General features: G+C 45.7%; 1 protein-coding gene across 3 annotated transcripts in view; it reads left to right on the top strand.

The window, feature by feature from the left end:
• STRN3 (striatin 3) overlaps positions 1–15,332 on the top strand; it is a 900,588-nt gene extending 885,256 nt beyond the window's left edge. For all 3 annotated transcript variants that reach the window (XM_085627373.1, XM_085627372.1, XM_085627371.1), the window contains one exon: positions 12,339–15,332. In XM_085627373.1, the coding sequence (XP_085483499.1) occupies positions 12,339–12,508 (170 nt within the window). In that variant the 3' untranslated portion in view covers positions 12,509–15,332. The remainder of the gene's footprint in view (positions 1–12,338) is intronic.
• Positions 15,333–15,578: the final 246 nt, after the last annotated feature.

Here is a 15,578-nt window from a genome sequence, read left to right as displayed (position 1 = left end):
GCCCTTCTGGATGTCTTGCTTAGAACTTGGTCCAAACTCAGAACAGGACAATAGCCCACCACCCTGCCCCAGGGTCCCCAGTTCCTCACCCAACACCCTACTCTGGAGTGCTTGGTCGTCCAAGTCTCTACTTCCAGTGTAAATCCTGGCGCATTTCCTACCGCCCCACCAAGAGGCTTGACACCTTAGGCAAGAAATGGTTTTCTTCCACCGCATGCCTTATGGGCAGTTACTCCCATCCTCGATTAGATTTGATTGTGCAGGTGCTGCTCATTGTTCCTAGGGGCGTCCCGAGCCAGACTTTCCCAAGCTATTGCTGACTAGAGAGATGCAGCCAAGTTCACGATCAGCTGTGGGCTTGACTGTGGTCATGGTTAGCCCCCATGTTTTGCCTGGAAAATGATGCAACTTCGACTGGAAGTGTACACGGTCCCTGCCAACCAGGTCCCCTGTGCCAGAGCACTTTCCCTAAATTGTACCTTTTGTTTCCCAATTGGCTTTACTTCAGTAAAATGTAAATGCCAGCATTTGTAAAGCGCACAGCTGCCTCTGTAGATGGGTCCCGGTGCTGGGGGCCGTCGGGAAGATTAAGCAAGCTATTGCCCAGAGTCACATGGTGCTGGGCTAACCTGCCACCGGAGCCGGAGATCGAACCCTGTGGTCCGGAGTCAGGCACCTTGTCTGTTGCGCTAGTGGACTGGAACGAACTCCCGATCGACATCAGACGCGCCCCCTCTCTGAACATCTTCAGAAAGACACTCTAAACCTGGCTGTTCGACTGAACGGAGCTGCTTACCCCCAGCACCTTGAGACCCTCAGCGGTGAGTAGCGTGCTTCACAATTCCCTAATTGATTTACATTGTAAGTCCCTAGTAGATGGTACCTAAGACATTGACACTGAAGAGGGGACCCCAAGGTCTGCAGCTCAAATTATACGATCCTAGGATCCCCTCACCAAGGTCCTGCACTCTGCCATTGCAGACTGCATGCCTTGGTGCAGACCAGACTGAAGAGTCTTCATCGCACACATCCCTGTATGCCATGCCCACAGACACTGCTTGGGATATAGGTAAGTCACCCCTATCGGAATCCTTGTTGCCCCAAGGCAGGGTGCACTATATCTCCTGTGAGGGCATATCTGCATGAGCAGATATGCCCAAGCAATATCCATGTCGATTCCTGGATATTGTAAGTAAGCCTAGCTAAGCTGTTTCCAACACCAAAAAGCACCCCTGCACTTGTCCGCCCTGGGTGAAGAAGACCAAAGGTGTCCCTATGTCCCTGAGCATCGCAACATACCTCTCCAGCTGTTGGGTTCCCAGCCGGCCTCCTGATCAGACCCTGTAGCCCTTTTCCGATTTGGTCTTTCTCCGTTGCCTTGCATTAGGCGCCCAATGCTGTGCTTGCACCCAGTGCCGCTGTTGGTGTTGCTTTGGACCTTGCCCAATGCTCGTCTCAACCCCTGGCGCCTGGTCACCCAAGCCGCTGTTAGTTACCTGTAGGCAGCCGATTTCCGCAATCTCAATTGATTTGTGTAAGGCGCCTGACCCAGTATTTGCACCCGGCCACCCCTGTTCCAGTGGTGGTGTACTGTTACCTACCTGTGTGCTGACTGTTTTCTTCCTCCGGTAGGTCAACATTTCCCAGTTTAAGAATTGCACGAAGTGTCTACTTTTTGTATTGAAAAATATTTCTATTGAAAAACATATTTCTCAGGTATTACTTTTATAAATTGGTCTCAGATTTATTCATTGAGTGCATCTCATTTATTGCCTCTGAGAGTACAACAAATGCTTAGCATTACCCTCTGATAAGCCTAACTGCGCGACAACTTTTCCACAAAAGAGAGCATTAGTATTATTTGCTTTAGCCTCTGTAAAGTCTCTGGGGACCCACTGGACTCTGCATTCTATATTTCTTTTTGGTATAGTATATAGAGAGCCTGCTTCCTACATGAATGCAATTGACTTGCTAGGCATAGCGGTTTCTTTATCGGTGGCCTTACGGTGTCACGCCTCACTGAAAATGACTGGTTTTTCTGGGGAAGTCCAAGCCTCGCTTACGGACATGCCCATTGATGGCTCCTGTCTCTTCGAAGACGAGGCAGACTCCGCACTAGAACGCTTCAAGGAGCACAGTCTTTGGGCCTTTCCATGGCCCCTCGCCAACTCCGTTCCACCTTTCGCTCCTTTCATGGCCACAGAAGTGGCTTCCAGCCACATCTTTACCCACCTAGCCACCACAGTGCGCAAGCTTTCCAGCCTCTGCATGGCCGAGGACGCAGTACCCTCAGACTCTGGCAGCCAGAAAGGCAAGCTTGAGACTGGATGGCAGTGTTGGACTTGAAGGACACATCTCCACATTCCCGTCCAGCCTGCCTACAGAGGTTACCTGCAGGTCACGGTGGACCACATGCACTTTCAGTTCGCCGTGCTCCCTTTTGGCCTTACCAGTGCCCCTTGGGTGTTCACCAAGGGGATGGTGGTGGTTACAGCTCATCTGCGGAGATTAGGGATGCCAGGCATGCCCCAGGATGTAGTCTCCTACCTCCAGACTATGGTGAACCTCCTAAATTCGCTGGGGTTCACTTTCAATGTGCCGAAGCTCGGCCAGACTGGGAACATAAACTAGGTGTGGGAATTCCAATTGGCCCGGGGGGAGGTGGATAGAGGGGTTGGCGGGAGTGCTAGTTTTAAGTATGTCTGTGTTACAAGGGACCGATATTGCAGCACTGCTGCAAAAACTGGCCCCCATTCTTCCGGTCCACTGGAAAAATGCCTGGTGCCTGCTACGGCCAGTCCTGTCCTGTGCCAGACTCCCTTTCCGACTGTCCCTTCATCTGAGCTGTTCTGGACACAGTGCAGTTTCGGGCCTATCCTCTCAAATGGCGAGTCCAGGATAGTCTGACTATGATACAGATGTTTTAGCCTCTATCCTGGATTACGGTGAGACTGACTCTGAGGCCGCTAGGACTCTTGCATCATTGCTTTTGACAAACGCCTGCTGGCATATGCAGGCTCTGCAGTGGGACCTGATGTTCCAGTGGGTGAACTTTTGGCATCCAGTCTGAGCCGGGTACCTGTGAATCCACGTCATTGTTTGTAACATTGTTCAAACCAGTAGCAGCGTGGAGCAGGAGCCAGAGGACGCGAGCGGGAGGACGCTTACGGCTCCGGTCCCCCACGGATTTCCCGGCTGATTTCCCCGCCGGCTCTCAGCGGTTTTCAGCGCACCGGGGTCCTACAACAGAATGGGGCCGCAGACCACCACCGCTGAGCGCAACCGCCTCTGCCTAATCATCCAGATTAGCCGCCTCACTGTACCTCTCTACACAGGAGCTGTAGTAACGGGCAGTGGGCAGCGGTAGCGGCCGGCGCAGCCTGGCCCCAAAAATTCCAACTATCTCGATCCGAACAGCAGCCGCCCCCACACACTGGTAACAGTACACCGCAGGCGGTGCACAGAGGAAAACGCCGCTTTCTTGCGGGGAGCTACAACCCAGTGCACGGCACCACTCCTATTCTGCTGCCCCTGTTTCCTGTTCCTGTTGCTGACGCTCAGTTTGCAAGCTGAACAGAGCAAACTCCTAACTTTCGTGCTTGGACCTTCACGTCCACAGCCACAGTCACCACCTCGCTACCCGCAGCTCGCTTTCTGCAGCCTATACACTCCTGCTACCTGTGGTCATACACCCCAGACCAACGGACTACAGGGGGTGTAGGGTAGCGGTAGCGTAAAGCAGTAAGCGGGGGCTGTGGGTCTACTCCTTGCCTTTCAGCCACTGCAGTCCATCAGCAGTCTCGGCCCGTCTTGTTGCCATGTTGTGCTGCTTTGCCACAAGCTCTCCTCACCCCCGTTGCTGCCTGTTGCAGCCTCTGTCATCATCTGCCGAAACCTGCCCGATATTGCTTGCCACTTTTCTGCTGCCTCTATCTTCACCATTTACAGTGACGGAGGTGACGGCCATCGTGGTTTGCGGGTCTGCGGCTCTGCTCTGCTGTGGTTCTGCTGGAGGTAACACCAGCGAGACGGCGCTGAAAAGTTGCAGAGGCTGGGCTGTTGGACACGGTTGGCCTGCGCCCCATTGCTTTTTGCAGAGAGGGGCAGCAAGTAACTAACAACTGTCCACGCCTCCGCCCTCCACCTCCCCGGCCTCCTTGAGCCTCACCAGCTTTGACATCAGCCCTTTCACCAGAACTTTCATCAGCCCTTCATCAATCTCTTGGCCCCCCCGGTCTGGAGTGCAGTGTAGTGTAGCGCACTGTGCGACATTATGGGGGGAGCGGGCTGTGCGGCGCTGAGGCTAAGCAAGGTTGAGGTCCTCCCTGCTGAGCTGTTGGTCTGCTGGTGGGCTGCTCAGGGCAGCTTGGGGTCGCCCAGAGAGCATCGAGAAGAGAGAGGAGCATGATCAGCAGCATGATCAGCAGCGTGATCAGCGGCTGGCACCCCACCTTTGTGGGAGGTACCTTCCAGGAGCAAGGAAAAGTGTGAAGAGCGAGTCCGCTATATCAGCGCCTGGCAGCTTCAGTAATTGGGACACCGGCAGACACTCTTTTTTCCACTGACACAGCTTCCATCTGGAACCCCCACCGGGCTTCCCACCTGTACAGCCCACCTAAATTTACTATATATTACGTGCTAAACGTGTTAAACCAGATACGGTCCACAGTGCCAGTCATGAGATCGGGCCGAGTAAGAAAGACCCTCCTTGAAGTCAAAATCAAAGTCCAAACAAAAACAAGGAAACGCTAAAGCAAGAACAGAAGAGCCAATTGGCCTACGACTGGGGTCAGTATCATCTAAAAAAGCACAAAAAGTATGCCAGAAAGTATCCCAGCCATGGGGACTATCCGCATCTGCTCTGGCACAAACTCTCCCATTAATGGCGATGACACCAGCGCAAAGCCAAGAACGGGCGAATCAACCACTTATCAACCAGTTAACCCTATGCAGTAACCAGGAACACAAGGAAGATAAGGGGACTGTGCCCTTATAAGCATCAACGGGGCCTTTCAAAAGAAAAAACCTTGCACTTTCCAACACAAAATTTACACGAAATTCACGTTTTTAAAGATCCGGGTACAGCAATCTATTCAAAAAGTGTGAATGTAAAAGGGTTGCAATTGCCATTACAGCCAGAGAAGTTTATACCAACTCATCAGCCAACTAATCAGCCAACTATTCAGCCAGTCGATCAGGCTCTTCCTTCGTCACATATCACGCCATTTGAGCCTCAATCCCAACCTTCACTTCACCAATTTAATAACCAAGTAGAAAATCAAGTCAAAACCAATCAAAGGAAAACATCTACGACAGACGACCAGATTCCACCAAAGAGTGTCGTTGACACAAGCCAACCAATCAGCCAGCCTAATCAGCCAACCAATCAGTCGGCCTATCAGGCTCGCCCTACGTCACTTATCACGTCATTTAAATCCCAACCCCAAACCTCACCTTATCAATTCAATAAACAAGTTAAAAATCAGGTCAAAACTGACCAAAGGAATACATCCGCTATAGATGAACAGATTCCACCAAAAAGCACTGTTGATACTAGGCCAGTTGAAAATACCTCTGAAGACTAAATAGGGGCACGAGCTGGAATTGACACACTAGGGGGCACGTCCCAGAACTAGTTACCAGATCGATTGGGAATGGCTCCCTTGCTGTCTCCAAAAAAACAGCTCCCCACTCCAGCAGAATAAATCAAAGTCAGGCGAATCGGGTGCATCAGATTACCTAGGAGTCCCCCATAGCTCCTTGGCCATTAAACGATCAGAACGCCACACGATGTCTCCTTATGAAGATTCTCATATATCAAGCCCGGACTTGTCTTTCCTAAAAACCTGCTCAAAATACATCTGCTATACCGCTCAACACACCACTGCAGGAAAGAAGCAATTTCAGTATATTGCGCCCACTGACTCAATTTGGGCTGCAATTTTAAGCTCAATGCAATATTCAACTACAGCTCTACAATATCAATCACATAAAATGGACTTGCAGCTTGCGGTCCTTCAGGCACTGGCTGACTTTACGTCCGGAATCGACAATAAACTATTAGAGCTCAATAACTTAATTAAGCGGGGACGAAAAGCGCTGCACGGAAGCCAAACCATCCATCTTGAATGCACCTGTGCACCAATAATTGATAAGCTAACAACACTACCGACTATGTTAGGGAATCTTCTATCAGAAATAAAAGGCCGCGCTCCACCGTCCCTTACATCTACAGAGGGTCAGCACAAGGTAGGGATCACCTTGTCTGAACTACAAAAAAACGGAAACAACGGCAACGAGCTCTTCCAATATTGCTGTGGATAGTGACGCAACGCCAAAAATGGCCTCAATAAAAACGGCTCCTTCAAATACAAACCCTACACCTCGGAAAGCTCGTAATAAATAAAAACGGAAGGGTCGTAATAAGAAACTACTATCTCTTGCCTTAAACATATTGAGTAAACCACCCATCACTGTGGCTGAACCAGTCCCCGATTTTAATGAAACCGGGTCCAAATTTTGTTCCGCCTTGCCTGACAGGTTGGACAATTCCACCATAGAGCCCTTTGCAACTACGGCTGCCACCTTGAGCCCACCATCAACTCCAGCAAGAAAGAAGATTCCAACAGTGAATGAGAGGGAGGAGCAAACACTAATAGCAAAAGACCCAGCAAGAAGGAACACCCCAATAATGAATGAGAGGCAGGAGTCAACATTAACAGTAAAAACATTCAGCAGCCCGGAAACATATCATGGAAGACCAACCCCATGGGGCTCCATCTAATGAAGTTCACCTGTCAAAAAACGAGGATCAACAAAAATAGTTGAAGGGGGGCCCTGCAAAGCGAAGCTGCTCACCCAGCAAAACCAAGTCTCCATATGCCCTCCAGTCAATCTCTAGTAAATCTGTCAACCAAGGAGCAGATCAGAACAACCCTCTGCAACTAAGGCCCCACTCACAGGACAAAATTCTTTCTCACGGAGTCAAGGAAAGTACAACCGAAGAAGTGGTCAGTATCACTTTCAGTGTGGAATACGAATCACGGGGGAGAGATGACATATTAAATATGGGAACGTTCTACAACTCTTAAAATCCATCCCGAGCCTCGGAAATATAAACTCATCGGACTTACTTTCCATAGGATTCCTTCCAAATAATAACTGTTTGGACCCGGAGGTGACGAGGACAAGCTGGAGCTCAAATGAAATTGCAAACAAAATCAAGGAAGAGGACAGCACGCTCAAAAACTGGGGCATAAAAATGGCAGTCGAATTGAAATCTCCTTATCCAAGCCCGTTCTTAAAAGCCCCAATCATCGTCCTAGACAAAATTACCACATCAGTATTAGGAGGGGCAAGAAGCAGAACCCCGGGCAAACTCTCCGCTTGTATAGAGGGATCTAATTTAAGCAGAAGCTCAGGGCCATTAACTCCAATTGTGAAACCGGGACTAGAAGCACGGTCACAAATAACACGCACAATACTAACAGATCGTCCAAACTGACAAGAGTGTGATACTCCACAGGCAGCTCTACTTGTGCAAGGTCAAATTAAGCTCTGCATTTGGAACATTAACGGCCTGGCAGCCAAACTGGTCGACCACGAAGTAGTCAACTATTTGAAAACATTCGATTTATTACTTCTCCAGGTAACCTGGAAAGATGACGCAAAAGAACTCAAATGATATTCCTGCAACTTCGTCCCGGCAACAAAGGCCTCTAATTTTGGTCGCTATTCGGGGGGACTAATGATGTTGGCTTCAATAACCTCAATTGGCTCAATAAAACCCATAGAGGCGAAAATTACATCAACCAATGCAGTCCATGCAATACAAATAAAGCTCACATTCAACAGTAAGTTACAAGACGTTATATTAGCACCTACGTGCACCCTAAACGAAAACAAAAAGCTGTAAAGGAGCTGTCAAATTAAATAAAACTGATTACGGATGAGCAAGACACAACCCACATAATCGTTGCTGGCGATTTCAATCTACTCCTTTTTGGGGTAAGCCAAGATGACAGTCCTGTGCACGAACTTGCATCACTTTGGGGGATACCGAATCAGGGCCAAGCAAACAATAGCAAACCCTCAAGATGGGCCAAATATCTGCTACAAGAACTGGAACATCTAAATTTAAGAGCATTGAATGGCCGCTTCTTGGATGATAATCCACCAGCTGCTACTTTTCACTCCTCAAAAACATCCTCCTATTTAGATTACACATTTGTAACACTAGCCATGTTCGATAAAATAGCAACCTTCAAAATAGGTGGCATGGCCCGAGCGATCACCTCCCACAGGAAGTATTGTTGAATGCGAGGCCAGCTGCTACAATAGACACCTGGAACCCGATTGCATTCGAAGAAGTCTCTAATCTAAAGCGCTTAAGGTGTAATGCCAACAACATTGAAGCTCTATCAGCCTCCGCCAAAACCTTATTTGAGAGAGAAAAAGGAACTGGGACCACCATTGTAACAGCATGGGAAAACTTCATTAAGACATTCAGTGGTAACTTTGCGACCGGGACCAAATTAAGACAACCAGATGACGAAATAATAAAAGTGAACTCCAGCCCGGAAACTAAGAGCCTCAAACGCACCACAAACCAAACCCTTCGTCAACTGCGAAAAACACCAGGGAACTTGGAGCTGCAGTCTAGTCTTCGACAAACGAAGGCATTATTGAGAAGGAGTATGTGGAGAAAAATAAGGCAACAGAATGACAAAATGTGGGCTAAATTATTGCTTGATGCCAAGCAACACAATAGCGCCAAGTTTTGGCAAACAATTCATAAGTTAGAGCGACCGAATCATCCAGGAATCAGTTCCAATATAACAGAGGCCGACTGGGTAGATTACCTCTCCGCCCATTTTAACAACAAGGGAGGGGAACCAAATAAGGTAGCAGGCACTGCGGTACCGGACATCGAAACCCCGAACAAGGGAAAAGCGACACAAAATTGTACAACCAAAGCTCACTTGGTCAGCAGCACTAACATCCATAAGCAACAGGGGATCCTTTCGGCTGGCGATTTAGACTCTACAGACCCTACTGTAGAGGAAGGATACACCCCCACGGCAAAGCAGCTAAAAGGCCTAAAAACCAAGGGTAGAGAAATGGGAGCGCCTGGCCCAAACGGTATTCCCCCGGTACTGTATAAACACGATGCCATCTTTTGGATTTTTGGAGCAAGGCTCTATTACCAGTCTTCAAGGGCTTAAACACCACAGTCACCATTCCGGAATCTTGGAAGGGATCTATTATTAGCCCAATCTTTACACAAGGCAAAAGAAATTATCCAAATAATTACCGACCGGTCGCCCTCCTCGACGTAGACGCTAAATACTATGCCGGAACAATCCTGGACGAATTAACATCCTGGGCTTCAGACAAATCCATTATCCTCATTAATCAAACTGTGTTCCGCAATGGCCAAGGAACTACGACTAACATATTGGCTATTACGTTGTTAATGGATGCAGCCAAAGTTTCAAAAATGCCCCTCTTCCTGTGTTTTATTGACTACTCAGCTGCTTTCGACCATGTCGATCGTTCAAAACTTTGGGGAAAACTGGATAAGTGGGGTATACCAAACACCCTTTTGGATCGCCTAAAACAGCTGCATACAGACACATGGATCAGGGTCAAACTAGGTGCAGGGTCACACATCTCAAAACGAATCATGACCTCGAAAGGCCTCAAGCAGGGGTGTGTCCTTGCCCCGATCCTTTTTATTCTTTTTCTGGCCGACCTGCCAGGGGAGCTGGATAGCTGTGTATCCCACGCTCCAAAATTGGGAAACAAGCTAATGTCAAACTTGCCATATGCTGATGACCTGGTCTTAATCAGTAGGACACCGATTGGACTTCAGCATCTACTAAATACAACAAGCCGTTTTTCTAATCTGAATTCACTCAAAATAAACCTAAAGAAGACTAAAATTATGGCAGTCAACTACCACAAAAAGATCAATAGTTGGTTCCTTGATCGTCAACGTTTGCATCAAGTACAAAGTTATAAATACCTGGGGATCCTAATGGATCATAAAAGCTCATTCAAACTTCAGTTAGAATCCATGCGAAGAAAGGGGACCACAACGTATTTAGCACTGAAGTCACTGAAGAGACAGCTTCCCGACCTCACGCTCGATCCCTTCTTACAGGTCCTGAGGGCCAAATTGCTGCCGACACTGACCTATGAGAGTGAGGCTCTAAAAGGTAAAGATGCAGCAGTTTTAGACGTCATAATAGCCAACTCCTACAGAGCAATTTTCCACCTCCCAAAATATGTCTCCCCAGCTCAAATCCGGTTAGAATTTGGGATCCAAAGAAAAACGGTGGAAAGGAGCACCTACGTCAAAAGTTGGCACAAAATCCGAAGTGCTGAGGCAGGATCTCTAAACTTGATTCTTGATTGTGGAACGCCTTGCACAATCAAGAAAAATGCCCAGCCAGGGACTATCTGTTTGACTCTTTTGAGTTACTGGGCCTATCTGAACTCTGTGCACGGAAACAGGTTCCCTATTTCTCCTCTCCACTCTCAGGTCCTTAGGTTTATTCTTTCTCTTGCCCAGCAGGGCTCTGCTGTGGGCACCTTAGAGGGCTAACTTTCTGCTGTTGCCAGATCAGCCATCCCTTTTAAAATCCCCTGTTGTAAATAAGTTCTTGAAAGGTCTGCGGCACGTTTCATTCCTCACCCTTGATCATGCCTCAGTGGGACCATAATCTAGTGTTTCTAATGTGCCCCCCCATACACACCCTCTTGTCCCATTGGATAACTGTCCTCCCAGGCTCCTTACCATCAAGACAGCCTTTCCGGTGACAATATCATCTGCCTGGAGCATTCAGTGAGCCACAGGCTTTCTCATCCAAGCCTCCATACCTGAGCATCAACCCAGACAAGCTGGTGCTTCACACTAGAGGTTCCTGTCTTCTAAAAGTTGTCACTCCCTTTCATGTAGACCGGTCCATCACCCTGTCTACTTTTCACACTCTGCCACATCCCTCTAAATAATAGGAGCAACCTTCACTGACTGGACCAAAAAAGATCATAGTCTCTCTACCTTGACCTCTTAAAAGTGTTCTAGATGGACGAAGAACTCTTCATAGAGGTATGTCCGAGGGTGGAAGGGAAAGGTCGTGCAGAAGCGGGCCATCTCTTAATGGATCATGCTCTGCATTAATAGTTGCTACGCATTGGCCAAGAAGCAACCCCCTGAGAGTTTGTGTGCTCATTCCACCAGAGCTAAGGCTGCGACCACTGCGTTAGCATGCAGAGTTCCGTTCCTAGATATCTGCCAGCAGCAACGTGGGTTTCTCGACACACATTCACGATGCTTTACTGCCTGGACAGTCCGGTCCTCTGGGACGGTAATTTTGCTTGATGGGTCCTGCAGGCCTTTCTAATTTGAAACTGTTTCGCAGACCCACCTCCAGGGAGTTTTTGATTGGGTATTTATTATAAGGTAAGGAATCTGTGGCTAAGAGGTCTCTATCAGATGAACAAGTTACCTTCGGAAACACCATATCTGGTAGAGATTCTATCTAGCCACCGATTCCTTACCCGACCCACCTATCCTCCAGGTCCATGAACTGATTTATAGGGTCAGTGCTGTTCCCCTTCCAAGCCCCTAGTTTTCCACACCAGTAGTCCGTGTTCTTCGTGGCTCCATGTTCCTGGCATGGAAAGTTGTGAAAAGAAACTGATGTCAGCGAGCTGGGGTGGTGCCTATATAGGCACCGGCCCGTCAATTTGGGTGTGGACGATGCCAACGACGAAACTTACTGGCACACACGGATACTGCTCACAAAAAAGTCGGGATTTAGTCAGACGTCTGGAGATAATTCTAAAGTTAGGACTCTGCGGCTAGATGGTCTCTACCAGATAAGGCATTATAGAAGGTAAGTAACTTGTTTCTTAAAAATAAACTTCCGACATTAGCACTAAACAGCATTTGTCTAATAAAATAGCATGTCAATGTAGTGATATTAATAAATTATAAAACTAATTTGTAAGTACCCCTCTCAAAATATATTTATGGAGTATAATGTACGTTTTTCAACATTTAAATGATTAACCAATATCACTGCTGTCCTAGTTTGAGCTGATGTAAGTTATGTTGGTCAGTGTTTAGGGATAGATGGGTGACCGAGATACTGCTTGTGTGCACTCTGTACTGCTGCCTCCTTTATGAAAGCGAACTCCTTTGTGATTTTCCCGGTTAACAAACATGTTGATTCATTTAAAACAGCTACATATGTAGAGAACCCATGTTACTAAAACAATTTTTCTTCTCTTGTAAACCTCCATGTAACTTGTTTTTATTTTTCACCCAGGTCATGACTGCTCTATTAGATTATGGAATTTAGATAGCAAGACATGTGTGCAGGAGATTACAGCGCACAGGAAGAAGCTGGACGAGTCCATTTATGATGTGGCGTTCCATCCTTCCAAAGCCTACATTGCCAGTGCTGGAGCAGATGCCCTGGCCAAAGTCTTTGTGTGACGTGTTGTTTTCCACACCTGCACCATTGGCAGCTGCACTATGGACAATATCAGACGAGAGCCTGAAAGAGAAGAGTATGTGTCACTGCCAGCAAGTGGTTCAGCTCCTGAAATGACACTACACATCTGAGCTACCTTTGCTTTGTCTGCTTTTGGCAGGTAGACTGATAAAAGGTGGCCACATTAATGAATGTCGGGCTCATTCATTTAAGCTGTAATTAAATACTGTATTTTTTTGGTAAGGACAGAAAAAAGGAAATTAAACCAGTATTTGTAGCGTTGACTGGCTCTGAACTGAGCAGATGTTTGTTCTTTAGGTGTCCTGAAATGGCACCAGGATTTTAACATGCAGCATTTTTTTAATCAGATGTTTCAAAATGGTCTGGTATTAGTAATTTATTTGAGTACAGGGTACAACTTTGGACACCGGTCTAATTTGTTGAAACTGCTATCTACTGCATGATGACCATTTTGTAGGCTTTGAACCCTTTTTTGGTGTTGGGGGGGCACATATGATGCCAGAGGTTTGTGTTTTGGAATGCCATAGGAAGTGTGCTCATTCCTGCAGTTACAGCACAGGTGCATTGTAACACTTTGTGCATTTCTGTTGTCTGTAGACCCTACGCATGCAAAATGGATGCTTCCTAGAGCAGCACAAATAAAACGCATTCAAAGTTTTTTTTTTTTGTTTGTTATACTGAAAATCAGAGGCTACTTTGAAACATATGATGGAAATTTAGCTCAAGGTAGAGTTTGCCTTTACATAAATGTGCAGTCTGAATTACAAGACTTTTTGGGGGTACTGTGTGCTGCCTTAGGATTAAGAAAATGGTCCTTTTGTAAGGATGTTGGACGCTGAAAGGGTGGCTGGGCTTTGGGAGTATCTGTTGCCTAGACATCAGAAAAGCATACCTGCTCTGAGGCCTATTTGGATAGTGAGACAGTTACTGCAATGCACCTAGCACAGTACTGACATTCAAAGCTCATAATTGTGGAAGCCTTGCTCCTTGAGTGCACAGGACCACACTTCTCACATTAGCCTTAATTTTAGTTGATAATGAGCTGAAGGTCCTTGATTTTATAGTAACATTCCAACATACATTAATAACACATCCTAGAAACACAGTATGTCATGTTTGACCCAGGAGTAGCAGTGCCTAATAATAAATGCAGAGGTGTCTGCATCTGATAAACCCCCAGGTGAGTGCGTTTCATAAGAAGTTCATGAATTGGTGTCTCATGATATGGAGTGTCCGTTTTCCATGATAAACCTGGAAAGGATTTCCTCTCCTGAAATACCCAGGAATTAGTGGTTTTTGAAATATTTATACTGCTGTAAATTTCTGTCTGTGATTGAAATTGTCAGAAATAACTACCCTTTGGAATAAAACTGTAATAGCTATGTCATCAGAAAGACACAGGGCTGATCACATCATCTAGAATTCATATGAAATACAAGATTGCAATACAACTCTAAGAAAGTAAAGTTATCCTTTTAAGCCCAAGAAAAGCTACAGTCGTTGAAAATATGTGGGATAGGATATTTTCCATATGTGCCCAGTATAAACTACCACATTCAAAAGGAGGCTCAGCTCTTTTGAAGCAAGTCTCCCAATGTTTTACCTCTATATAGAATTGGTGTGTGAGAAGCCGCTGTTGTCTCTGAATGGTCTACAGTTGCCAAGATGAGACTTATTTGTGTATTTTCTGATGTCTAGGTTTGTGTTCTTCTCAGTTTTTACTGGTGTGTCAATAAAACGCCACAGATTTCCCCCACCTGGAACTTTTTTTTGCTTTAAGGAAACAAAAAGGAAATTTATCTTAAAATATTTTAGCATTAGTTGCACAAGAACGGTTTGGATAAAAATCTAGTTTTTATAAGTCTTTTTATATATTTAGCCTGTCACAACAGTGCTTCAAATTGTATTGAAATTGTTCGAGCTGCGGTGTGGATCTGATATCCAGCGAGTTTTCTGTGGACCTGCACCATGTAACAACACAATTGCATTCTCCTGCCAAGTTTAGAGCCACCCTATCCTTCCATTAAGGATACCAATCTTCTCCACATCACTATAATCATGAGCAAACGGATTGTACAGAAGAGTGAAACACAGACGGATTGCCATGCCTCCTGCCCCAGGAACATCCTTAAAAAAATTAATTGCAGCATCCTATCACTATGTGATATTTTGTACATCTTTTACAGTAGTTACAAGTTTATTTATCGAGGATTCTCCCATCTTTCTAATAGCATATTATTTATTTCACTTTTGTCAGTCTTTCTACCCTTTAATGTAAGTGTGCTAAGGAGCCCTGTATATCTATCATGGCACTCTAACCAGGCTAAGAGCGGAACATAACTTGCAAATTTTAAAATGACAGAACAATTATATTGTTTTCCTCATAATAGAGTAATTGATTTAATTTTAGGAACCTTTCATCTCTCATCAGAGAATCCGGGAATGCATTATTTGTTTTATTTTGTACATTTGGGCTTTCAGATGTTTTCTGAATAGAACCGTCATCAGAAATCTGCTCGTTCATATGTTTCCAGGCTTTTTGTTTTTCTCAGATGTGCTTCAGTTCTGGTGTAACTAAAGGTTTTCCTGTAATGCATGACTAAGGCGATAAAAGTATTTTTTCTAGTCTTCCACAAAATCTTTCTGATCAGTTGGCGAGTTTTGATGAGTTTTGTAAAGGTTTTTTTTGTTTTACAAACTATGAATCTGCAGATTTTTAAAATTGTATCACATGGAAAAGTACAGTTGTTGAAAAATAATGTATATAAAATGCATATAATAAATATTAAATGGTGTACCTGTAAATTGATGTTTTTTCCATTCTTTACTAAATACTAAATATTTATTTCCAGTCTCCTGCCCCAAAGTCAAGTTCCTCAGCTGATATTTATGAAAACGGAATAACTCCAAATACAGTCAAATTCCTCAAATTCTCTATAGGAAAACAAAAATAAATCTGTTTTAAAACATGCCTATTTAACGGCATATGTTCTATTTTTTAAGATGTTCAATTGAATTTTTTTAATGCGTATTTCAAGATAAGTCTCAAAC

The sequence above is a fragment of the Triturus cristatus genome, chromosome 9 (assembly GCF_964204655.1).
Source record: "Triturus cristatus chromosome 9, aTriCri1.1, whole genome shotgun sequence".
Taxonomy (NCBI): Eukaryota; Metazoa; Chordata; class Amphibia; order Caudata; family Salamandridae; genus Triturus; species Triturus cristatus.
This window is presented reverse-complemented; position numbering and strand designations above follow the sequence as displayed.